The sequence below is a fragment of the Mesoplodon densirostris genome, chromosome 1 (genome assembly GCF_025265405.1).
Source record: "Mesoplodon densirostris isolate mMesDen1 chromosome 1, mMesDen1 primary haplotype, whole genome shotgun sequence".
NCBI classification, from domain to species: Eukaryota; Metazoa; Chordata; class Mammalia; order Artiodactyla; family Ziphiidae; genus Mesoplodon; species Mesoplodon densirostris.
Window position 1 is genome coordinate 155,811,619 of NC_082661.1, and position 12,140 is coordinate 155,823,758.

At 37.8% G+C, this 12,140-nt stretch overlaps 1 protein-coding gene across 3 annotated transcripts in view; it reads right to left on the reverse strand.

Annotated features, from left to right (window-relative positions):
• WDR19 (WD repeat domain 19) overlaps positions 1–12,140 on the reverse strand; it is an 89,129-nt gene that overhangs the window by 39,191 nt on the left and 37,798 nt on the right. For all 3 annotated transcript variants that reach the window (XM_060110955.1, XM_060110945.1, XM_060110962.1), the window contains exons 15-19: positions 8,134–8,283; positions 3,709–3,856; positions 3,375–3,579; positions 684–843; positions 380–490 (exon numbers count right to left, since the gene is read on the reverse strand). In XM_060110955.1, coding sequence (XP_059966938.1) covers positions 380–490; positions 684–843; positions 3,375–3,579; positions 3,709–3,856; positions 8,134–8,283 — 774 coding nt within the window. The remainder of the gene's footprint in view (positions 1–379; positions 491–683; positions 844–3,374; positions 3,580–3,708; positions 3,857–8,133; positions 8,284–12,140) is intronic.

Below are 12,140 nucleotides of genomic sequence, written 5' to 3' on the forward strand. Positions count from 1 at the left end.
AAGATGTTAAAAGAAACAAAAAAAAATACTCTTAAACATCTTTGTCTATAAAAAAGAAAGAAAGAAAGAAAGAAAGAAAGAAAGAAAAAGAAATGGTGGCTGTTTTTATTTGTGTGCGTTTTTGTAAGTTATGGAATCTGTCCTCTCTGGACACAGTCTGACTTTAAATTATTTGGTAATGTTACAATACCATGCCTTTTATGGCTCCACAGAATGCAGACTGAAAATATTTCTTAAGTTAATGAATACTCAGGAACTCTTAAAGCTGAAATCTGAATTCTAGGAGGCGGAAGGCATGTGGTATCTGGTGCTGAGAGATTTTAACTCTACAAAAGGTGAGAGCCTCTTTGCACGTTTTTCCCCTCATTTGCTGCCATACCTCCAGGGCAGCAATGGGACAGCTGGATGCCAGGTACAGGTCCTGAGCCAGGTTGAAATCATTAGTAAACATGGCAAGATGTCCTGCCAAAAGACTGTAGTCCTCTATTCCCTACAAATAAAAGCAGTTTTAATGAGAAGAAATACAAAGGTTTTTTATTTAAGGACTGTACTTAGGAGAAAGTGGTAGTGGTCTATCAATTAATTTGTTTATGAGTTAGGTAAGATTAACTGCAGAAATTTTAAATGTTTGACTAAACACCATTTAAATGCTAATCTGATAATTCCCCTAAGATGCTGTTTACCTTTATTTGTTCCAAGGACATCACCATGCCAACGTTTCCAATTGTCCGATAAACACGGATTGCAAACTCCACTTCCATGTGGTGTAGACAAGCTCTGGCCAACTCATTCCAGGCAGCATGATCACTCAGAATCTTGCACATTTCCCAAGCATCAGAAAACCTAGCAGTTGAATACATAAGCTTAATCAAGGAGCTCTATTTGCCCCCTATTAGGCAATTTTCAGATTGTACATAACTTAATGTTATGCCCTAGATAAATTTTGCAGAAACATTTCTTAATCTTTAATCATTTTCAAGTTATGAAAAGCTATATAAACTTTTCTTCCAGTTTTATGCAGATTTTTTTTCTTGAATTTCTTGAATTAATCTGAATCTATTCTGTATAACCACCTTCCCTCATCAACAACTGATTCTGTTTATTTATTCTTGGTTTACTTCACACACAGATGAAAATTATTTTTGTTCTCACATAAGTCTAATAAAATTAGTACTCTATTCCTATAAACTGGGAACTTTAAAACAGGGGTCAGCAAACTATGGCCCACAGCTGCCTGTTTTGGAGAATAAAGTGTGAGTGGAACACAGACACTCACCTGCCCGCTCTTTATGGACTGTCTTGGCTGCACTTGCACTGCAACAACTGACCTGAGCAGGTGTGACAGACCCTATGGCCCTTAATGCCTGAAATACTTACCATCTGGACCATAACAGAAAAAGCTTGCTGACCTCTGGTATAAAACTTAACCATAAATGCCAGTGAGACTTTTTGTGGAACCCCTACATTAATGAATATGTTACGCCTCCCCCTCTATTCACTGATGCATTTTTCTATCCAACACACATTCACTGAGCACCGTTATGTGCCAGGAACCAAGACATAAGGCTCAAATGCAGATCACTGTCCTTTAGGCAGTCATACTTGGGGAAGGTGGAAGAGCCAGGTAAGAAAACAGATGACTATGACACAGTATGACAGAGGTACTGGAGTGCCTACAATATGTGGATCTTTGTGCTAAGTGCTTTGTATAAATTCTCTCGCTGGATCACCCTAACGACCCTATCCATTATGTATTATTATTATTTCTCCTTTAGAGATGAGGAAAGTGAGGCTTAGAGGCCTTAAAAATCCAGCCCAGGTCACACAGTGGTAAGAGATAACATGTGCTAAACCACTCTGCACACCAGATCCTGGCTCTAAGGCAACACATCGGAAAGGCCCTGACCTAGACTGCCAGTGGTCGGGGCTTCTGGGAAGGCTTCCTGGAGGAGGAGAGCACTCCACTGTATGGTGAAGAATGAGGAGTTACCGTCCACAGAGACAGGGAGGGGCAGCCCAGGATGAGAAAGCGGCTCATGCCAAGGCAAGAAATAATGAAAAATACTGAATCCAAGCAGTCAGTGCACAGAGAGGAGTGGAGGAGTGGGGACAGATGAGGAGAGCATGAAATCGTCATGAGCCTGGCATGTCATGCTGAGGTCCCCGAAAAGCAGGTGTTTCTTCCTAAAGGCTACAGGAAGTCACTGGATGATCTTCAGCAGGGAAATGAGAGGATCAGATTCACATTTTCCAAAGTGTATAGAGAATACATTAGATTGTCATCAGGCTACCAGCAGAGAGAGCAGTCAGAAAGTGGTTCTGCTATACATTACTCCACGTGAGGGCCTGAGTTAAGGTGGGGGAATAGCAGAGGACAAAAGGACCTGGGGTATGTGTGTGTGTGAGGGTGTGTGTGTGTGAAGTGTGTGTGTGCATGTGTGTGCATGTGTGTGTGAGGGTGTATGTGTGAGGGTGCATGTGAGGGTGTGTGTGTGTGAGGGATGTGAGGGTGTGTTTGTGAGCGTGTGTGTTTGTGAGGGCGTGTGAGAGGGTGTGTGAGAGGATGTGTGTGTGAAGCTGTGTGTGTGAGGGTGTGTGTAGGGGTGTTTGTGTGTGTGTGTGAGGGTGTGTGTGTGTTAGGGTGTGTGTATGAGGTGTGTGTGTGAGGGTGTGTGTGTGCGTGTGTGGGTGGGTGGTAGAGCATGTGCACAATGTGTTTCGGGCAGAGGGGGAGGCTGGGGAAGATGATGAGGCAAGTTTGAAGAACTCATGGACTCCCAACTACGTATGACTGGGAGGCGGTGGTAAACAGAGGTTTCAGTCAAGGATGCACATTTTGGAGTCAGCCTCGTATAGATGGTACTGAAACCATCTTTGAGGAGATTCACTCTGGAAGAATAATTAGAGTGAGAATAGAAGAAAGGAGCTCAAGGGGCCCTGAAGAAGAGCAACATTTAAGAGATGGTGAGAAGAATCAGAACCACAAAGGAATTCACAGTGGCCCTAAGAGGTGAGAGGAAAGAGCAGGAAAAGGAAATCTTAAGTAAAGTAAAATCAAACTTTGTTATGATGAAATTAAGAGTGTTGAAATAATTATGTTTATTAGAATTTCGCAATAACTGTGCTATTTGGGTGATGAGAAACCTTTTTGTTCTGAAGGGCTTTTCTTGGAATAAAGCACCGATGGTATTGTACAAAAGTACTTCCCTTAGAATTTATATACATTCTCATATCCATCATCTTATCTGAGCCTCACAATAATCCTGTGAAGTAAACGAGGTAAATACTATTACCTCTAACTATTTTAATAGAAGTTGACCTTTAAAATCACAAAAGCAAATGAGAGGCCCCACGAGAAGTGTTTAAAACCATACCTCTTTAGCATTAAAGTCTGCGTCAGCATCTGCCTCAGATCATTAAGCCCCACATCTTTTAAACTGTGGAGGAAGCTGTGGGTGCTAAGGTAGATGTTGTTTATTTTTCCACTCTGTGTCTGGCAGGTCAACTCTCCATTATATAACAGCAAAGGTTTCTGACAGAAGGGAACTTTGGTGCCACCAGCCAAAATGACCTTGGATCCTATATTATAAAACAGACATCTTAATGCTGAAAGCTAATACTCAGCACACACATCAGAAAGGAATGTTTTAATTTCACTGCAATGGAAATGTATTTCTCACTAAATGTACAAAAAAAGTGATTAAGTACCTTGTATAGTGTCCTTGTGAAAGACATAAGTGTACACCTTATCATCATCGTAGGCAATAAACACACCTTTATCCATTGGCCAGTTTTCCCAAAGAACACCTTTAATGGTTGGTGAAAAATCTGGAATCTCATAGGTAGCATCATTAACCTACAAAATAAGGATTTATAGATTTGCCCCAGGTCTGTACTTAAACCATTATCATTTGCCTTGGTAGGAAGGAGCCTGTCTACAGCCTTAGCTGGCAAAGCTTACCAACCCACATTCAACTCAGCAACATCCCAAGATAAAGGAAGAAAAGTTTCTTTTCCCATTCCTAGAGGTCTGGCTTGAAAAAAAACTGTAGTTATATGGAAAATCAAGGATTTTATCTAAAATTTGGTGAATTTGCAGGAAAAACTACAAGTCTGGACACAAAACTTCAGGTTAAGAAAAAAAAGTTGAAGTTGCTCAAGATGATGGAAATTTAAACTATGAACACACTTGTGCTTAGAAAATTTTCAATAGTACTGGGTACAGAAATGCTCCAACTAAAGAAGAAACAAATTAATTTGTGTATGATTTGAGATTTAAATAAATTACACTCGGTATGTTTTATTTCAAAAACTTCTCTACAGTGCAATTCCAACAAACATAAACTGTAGTTACAGTAATATAAGCTATTAAAAAAATCAGTCCACATATTCCAATTCCACATATTCCTCAGGCAGATAGGCTTATATATATCCTCAATGTGGAGCTAAGAAACACCTGCCTACTCTCTAATCTATCTTCCTCTCAAAATAAGAATGAAATATAAAATTCCTATAAATAACTAATATTATACAGCCATACAATACAGTATGGCCACTATTTAATATCCACATGTGGCTCTTAAGCACTGAAATGTGTCTAGTCCAAACTGAGATGTGGGTAAGTGTAAACTACCCACCAGATCTCAAGGAGTTAGTATGAAAAAAAGAGTGTAAAACATCTCATTAATAATTTTTATGTTGATTACATACTGAAATGATAATATTGGGTTAAATTAAAAATATTATTAAAATTAATTTCACCTGTTTCTTTTTACCTTTCTAAAAAATGTGACTAGTAGAAAATTTAAAATTATATATGTAGTTCAAATTACATTTCTATTGGATAGTGTTGCTTACCAAGTAGTGTACTTATATTTAATTATACTTATTGTACTTATATGTACTTAATTTACCTTATAAATTACTTTTTGTAAATTATACTTACTGAATTTAATATATAGAATTACTTTAAGATATGAAAGTATATATATAATTTAATAGATTATAATTTAATATATTGAATTCTAATCTCTTACTCTATAAGACAGATTCTATTATGCCCATTTTGCAGATGAAGAAACTGAGGCACACAGAAATCTTCCCAAAGTCATACCGCTAATATGTTGAAGTGTCAGGATTTGAACCAGGCAGTCTGGCTCCACAGTCTATGCTTCTAGCCACTATGTCATACTGACTCTCAGTTTGTAAGGATGAGCACACCAGTGTTAGATGGTAGAAATGTTTTAAAGGGGGTAACCATTTGTTAAATGCTTACTATGTGGCAGATGCTATACTGAAAGGTTTATGTACATTATCCCACTTAATTTTTATACAATCTACAAAGTAAGTACTGGAACCATTTTCATTTTATAGATGGGGAAACTGGGAATCCAATCAAAGTGAGAGCCCTGGAGGAAGCTGGCCTAGTCTCACACCACTGATACCATGTGCTGACTGTGTGACCTTGGACAAGTGACTTACCTTTTCTATGCCTTAATTTCTCCACCTGTAAAATGGTAAGATGGGGGCTTCCCTGGTAGCGCAGTGGTTGCGAGTCCGCCTGCCAATACAGGGGACACGGGTTCGTGCCCCAGTCCGGGAAGATCCCACATGCCGCGGAGCGGCTAGGCCCGTGAGCCATGGCCGCGGAGCCTGCGCATCCGGAGCCTGCGCTCCGTAACGGGAGAGTCCACAACAGTGTGAGAGGCACGCGTAGCGCCAAAAAAAAATAAAATAAAATAAATAAAATAAAATGGTAAGATGGGAGTATTTATCTCTGGGGCTGATGTAAGGATTAAAAGAAATCCCTGATATATGTACAGCATACTCAGCATGGAAATATTAGTTGTCATTATTACTAATCTCAAATCCAGGTTTGTCTGTCTGCCCATGCACTAAACTACTATACTCTACTGCCTCTGTTTATGAACTTCCTACAGTATATCACAAGTCATCCTTTATGGGTATACAGGGAGTGATGGGGTGCAAGGTTTTCATTAGGGCACATGTAAGAAAAAAGCCATCTCTCCCAATTCTAATGTATGACAGGAGTCACTTCCTTGCCATCCACACAGTGAGGGAAAAGAGGTTGAATAAATGTACATATGAAGAGAAATTGTGAGTATATATGGGAATTTTAAAGAGGAATAGTTGTGGTTTGAATTATTATATATTTTCATATATGTCCATCACAGAAGCAATGTTTTTCTCACTTTGAAGTTGGATGAAAAAGTAAGCTGCAATAGTAGCACACTATGACAGGGTGAGTGTTAAAAAAAAAAAAAAGCACAGCACTCTGGTCAAGAGTCCAAGGGCCTTAGCATAGCTTCCTCTTGTGTCTGAGGTGTGGGGAGGCTCTGCACCACAAGCTCTCCTTTCCCTTCCCTGCCAGGCTGGCCTCACTCCTAGGCAAGACTGGGTATTATTTAAAAGAGGGACCGCTCCTGTGGGTACCACACGCCCCTTGGATATCTTGTCCAACAACCTAAAACTCTAACCTACCAATGAGCCCTAACTTGGAAAGAAGTTCACACCCAACCCCATGTTGGGTTAGGGAGGGGCTATGCCCTCGTGGAGTCATTCTTTTGTGCGGATTTGTTTCCCCAGGGTTTTTCTTTTTAACTTAACTGAGTTGCAGGTTAGACTTGGAAAAGGGATTGGGGATGAGCAGCAAGAGGTGACAAAATTCTGGAACGTGAGGGTTTTAAGTTGTGATAAAGAGGTAAAGAGGGCAGAGTTTTAACTAACCCCTGCTAAATAGCTACCCTATGCCTGATAATATGTCTGGAAAAATCAGCTCACTGAAACCTCATCCCAACCCTAGGAAGGAGGTCACACTAGCCTCTTTGACAGAAATTATCAAGTAAAGGAGAACTGTAAAAGGAGAAAGAAAAAAGCATCAACTTGTTCGGGACAGGTCTTACCCCTGGCCCTTCTCCAAGCCGTCAGACCCCACTTCTCACTCTCAGTCCTGTCAGATGCCCGCTGCACCCTGCTACCCTCTTGTGCACCCTGTCTAAACAGCAGACTCCACCTGGAGTGAACCCACATAGGAAGCAAGGCAGCTTAACTTCCTTATACCCTGTTCCAGAAAGGAAATCTCTACAGATTGAATTTCCTTATTAAGTAGAGGGAACGCAAGGTCATCTTTTTATTTAGGTCATTTTTCCTCATTTGTTTTGTGATGAGAAATGGGTTGAATAAGAAGTAGAATATTAGGAATTTGGCATAAATAATTCAGACACCCATGGAAACCTGTTACATTTGTCAAAGAAAGAAAAGAAAAAGAAAAAAAATGAAGGGAAGATAAAGAAAGGAAGGGAGGAGAGGAAGAGAAAGAGAGAGACAGAAATGGAAGGAAGAAAGTCTTTATATCTAGGAGAGTGTATTGTGAGGGGAGAGCTGTCTTCATTGAATCATGTCTTCACTGTGGTGAAGCACAGATGCTTAGGGAACAGTTATTAACGGTGGGTCCAAGAGCAGCTGTAGGCTGTGTGAACTGTGACCAACAACATACAAATCATTAACTGGATATCAAAAATAAATGAAAAATTCAAGTATAGTAGATGATGTAAAAACACAACATTTCCTTTATCTAAATCTAGTCTCAAAAAAGTTAAGGATGTTTAAAAATAAGAGTAACTAAGTCTAAAAATGGGTTCATCTGTTTTCAATCACCTAATACAAAAATACCTTTCCTTTATGTTCAGGATCTTTAAGGGAAGAGGGAAATCAACTGAGGTGGGCAGAAAGGACAGAGAACAGTCCCTGTCCTCTGAAGCTATTGCATTTCTAGAGAGAAAACTCATGTACCTGAAGATACACTGTAATACTGTGCAGTAAATAAGGTTAAAAATGGTGCAGAATATAACAACTATTCTTTCCACTAAAAAGTCTCTCTGAAGATTTTTAACACCGAAAAAATGGCAAAATAATGGAAAAACTTTTCTTGATGTAAATAGTCATGAAAACGGATCACAAACGTGATATCACAAACATGATAACAAAGTACTACAATCCTTGGCAAGGTTTAAGAGAAAATGATCTTATATATGGAATATATTTTAAAAACACTTTTTCCTTCATATGTTGCATTTTTTAAAAACAAGCATTTGAAAAATTTTTTTGACTTACTGGACAGTAGACATATCCATCACTTTTTTCATCAATGAAAACTAATCTGGTCCCATTTGGGTCAGGAAAAATCTTTTTCACACTGACAGGATGTCGATAATCATTAACAAATTGCCAATCTTCAATGTAGAAATACTGAATGACACCAGTCTAAAAAAAATACGGTCATAGAAAAAAAAAGGTTGTTAAGAAAATACAGACTTTCAGCATTTATGTTAAACATATTTCCTAACTTAAAGGAAAAAATGTCATATTTTTGATAAAGGAAGAATCTAAGAATAATATTTACTATATGAGCAAAGTACAGACCCAAGAAAATAAGTAAAATGCACATGTGATTCAACAGTCTATTAATTCTAACATTCTTAGTGATATTAAAGCTTAATTGATTTTTCAGATTTTCCACTTGCAAGAAATACCCATATTAAGAGTGACTTTCAAGTCATGTTACTTTAAATACTTTTGCTGTTAATAGATAAATTAGAAAATTAAGTTTAAAATAAAAAATAAACAAAAACCTGCCAGATACAATCAATTGTAGTTCTATATGTTAGCAGAGAACATGTAGATATCAAAATTTAAAAATATATCATTTACAATCACTCAAAAAATCACTTAGGTGTAAATTCAACAAAGCATGCATAGGATTTGTGCGCTGAAAACTAAAAAACACTAATGAAAGAATTAAAGAACATCTGAATAAATGGAGAGGTGTACTGTATTCATGGATTGGTGTCACAGTAAACATGTTACTTCTCCTGAACTTATATACAGGTTTAATATAATTCCAACAAAAATCTCAAGATTTTTTTTGTAGACACAGACGAGATTATTCTAAAACTTATATGGACCGGCAACGGAACTACAATAGCTAAAACAGTTTTGAAAAAATATAGTGGGAAAATTAGTCTATTAAATGTCAAGACTTTTTTTTTTTATAGCTACAGCCATCAAGATTCTGTAGTATTGGTGGAGGGAAGACACATAGATCATTGGAATACACCAGAAAAGCCAGATTATTTGTTACCAGGGATTAAGGATGAGGTGGGGGCAGAAGGAAAGTGGATGTGGAGATAAAACAGCAACATGAAGGATCCTTGTAGTGACAGAATTGTTCTGTATCTTGACTATTAATGTCAATACCCTGGTTGTGATATGCAGTGTAATATTACCATTGGGGGAAACTAGGAAAAGGGTTTATTAGGATCTCTCTGTATTGCTTCTTACAACTTCATGTGAATCTATGATGATCTCAAAATAAAAAGTTTAATTGAAATAAAAACACATGATAATATCTTAGATTTCTATTCAGGCCAAGATGGAATAACAGACATGATTTAACTTTCCCACCCAAAATGACCAAAAATAACAGACAAAATACATGAAAAAACAGTTTTTAAGATATTGGAATAAGGCAACAAAGGACAAAGATCTCTGAGAGATGGGAAACAAACAAGGTAAGTCCTGTGAATGCTCCAGCTTTCGCCTTGAGAGAGTTTTCAAGCCATGGCAAAGGGAGGGAAAATGCAGGTGGAGCATGATTCCCTGAGGTGAGGAGATAGAGCTAAGAATCCAGTGGGGGCAGGGAAGGAGACAGTTTGACTTTGTAGGGTATAGTACCAGAGAGGAGAAAACTGCACTGAGAGAGAACCTTGGAGATCTTCAGAGGGTCTACCTTGAATCTTCGGCAGAGAACTAATCACTGCATAAATATGAGAAAACTGCTGAAGCCAGGAAAAAGAACCATCCAAAAGGATGAGAGTGAACAGTGACTGGCACTCACACAGGACTGGGAAGAGTGACTGTTCCCAATAGCCAGATTGGAAAACATAATTCATGGGATATTGGGTAGAGTATTCAGGAAGATCTTGCCTCAAAAGTGGGAAGTAATCAGCTGTAGACTAAGCAGTGTTTCACATCTACCTAACAAATCACAAAAGCAGACTCAAAAGGGTCAAACTGTTTCCAAGCAAATTAACTGCATCCCAGAACAAAGCTGGAGAGTATTTTTAGGAATACAAAAACATCCAGCACCCCAAAAGGTAAAAGTACCATGAGTGCAAAGAAGTAGGAAAACATAACCCATATTAAGGAGAATAACTGATCAATAAAACTGACCCGGATATTAGAATTAGCAGACAATGTAACTAAAACAGTTAATATCACTGCATGGCATATATTTAAAAGGTAATTGGAAACATGGAAGATACAAAAACAGACTCTAATATATCTTCTGCAGGTGAGCTACCATGTCTGAAATGAAAAATACGATGGATGAAACTACTGGCAGATTAAACATGACAGAAGAGAAGGCTAGTGACCTTGAAATACAGCAGTAAAAATTATCCAAAATGAAATTGAGAAAAAAATAAAAAAATTTAAAGAGCATCAACTGTGGGATAAGTTAAAGTGGTTTAATATATGTATAATTGGAGTTTCTGAAATTGGAATGCAAACAGAGGGAGAAAAAAATATTTGAAGAAATAATGGCTGAAAATGTTCCAAATTTTATTAAAACTATAAACCCTTGGATTCAACAACCTCAAGCAAAAGAAATATGAAGAAACTTACATCAAGACAGATCACAATCAAATTGCTCAAAACCAGTGATAAAGTATTAAAAGAAGCCAGAGGAAAAAGACAGCTTACACACAGAGGAACAAAGATAAAGACGACCGACTTCTCATTAGAAATAATGCAGGCAAGAAGACAGAGGAGCAACATCTTTAAAGTACTGAAAGAAAAAACTGTCAACCTACAATTCTATATCTAGCAAAAATATTTTTCAAAAATGCAGGAGAAATAAAGATGTTTTCAGACACAAAAGCAAAAGAATTCATCACCAGCAGACCAGCACTACAAACAGTGATAAAGGAAGTCCTTTAGTGGAAGGAAAATGATACCAGCTGGAACTATGGATCCACATAATAGAATGAAGGGCACCAAAAATGGTAACTATATGGAGAAATATATAAGATATTTTTTATTATGTAAATCTCTTAATTGATTGTTTAAACAAAACTAATATCAGTGTATTATGGGGTTTATAACACCTGTAAAAGTAAAATGTATGACAGCAACAGCAGAGGTAGGAGGGGACACATACTATTCTAATAAATGAACTTAAACTATTCTCTATACCTTACAAGGTATAATGTCACTTGAAGGTAGCCTGTGATAAATTAAGGATGTATACTACAAAATCTAAAACAACCACTAAAATAAGAGTTGTAGCTAATAAGGTCAATGAATGAGATAAAGTTGAATAATAAAAAATACACAATCCAAAAGAAGGCAAAAGAAGAGGAAAAAGGCAACAAAGAAGAGATGGGACAAATAGAAAACAAATAGCAAGATGGTAGATTGAACCTAAACACAGAGATAATCTCATTAAATTCAAAAGTCTAAACAACATAATTGGACTTCCCCAGTGGCGCAGTGGTTAAGGATCCACCTGCCAATGCAGGGGACATGGGTTCAAGCCCTGGTCCAGGAAGATCCCACATGCCGTGGCGCAACTAAGCCCATGTGCCACAACTACTGAGCCTGAGTTCTAGAGCCCGCAAGCCACAACTACTGAGCCCATGTGCAACAAATACTGAAGCCTGCATGCCTAGAGCCTGTGCTCTGCAACAAGAGAAGCCACCGCAATGAGAAGCCCACGCACTGCAACGAAGAGTAGCCCCCACTCGCCGCAGCTAGAGAAAGCCCGCGTGCAGCAACGAAGACCCAACACAACCAAAAATAAATAAATTTATAAAAAAATAAAATAAATAAACACTGTAATTAAAAGGCAGAGTTTGTCAAATTGTGAGAATTAGTATGGTGCCTACAAGAAAAATATTTTACATATAAAGACACAAATGGTTAAAAATAAAAGAATGGAAAAATATATACCAGGGTAACATTCTAAAAAACTAGAATGGCTATATTAATATCAGGCAAAATCAACTCCATTTCAAAATGATAAAGGGGCTAATTTATGAAGAGAACATAACCATCCTAAA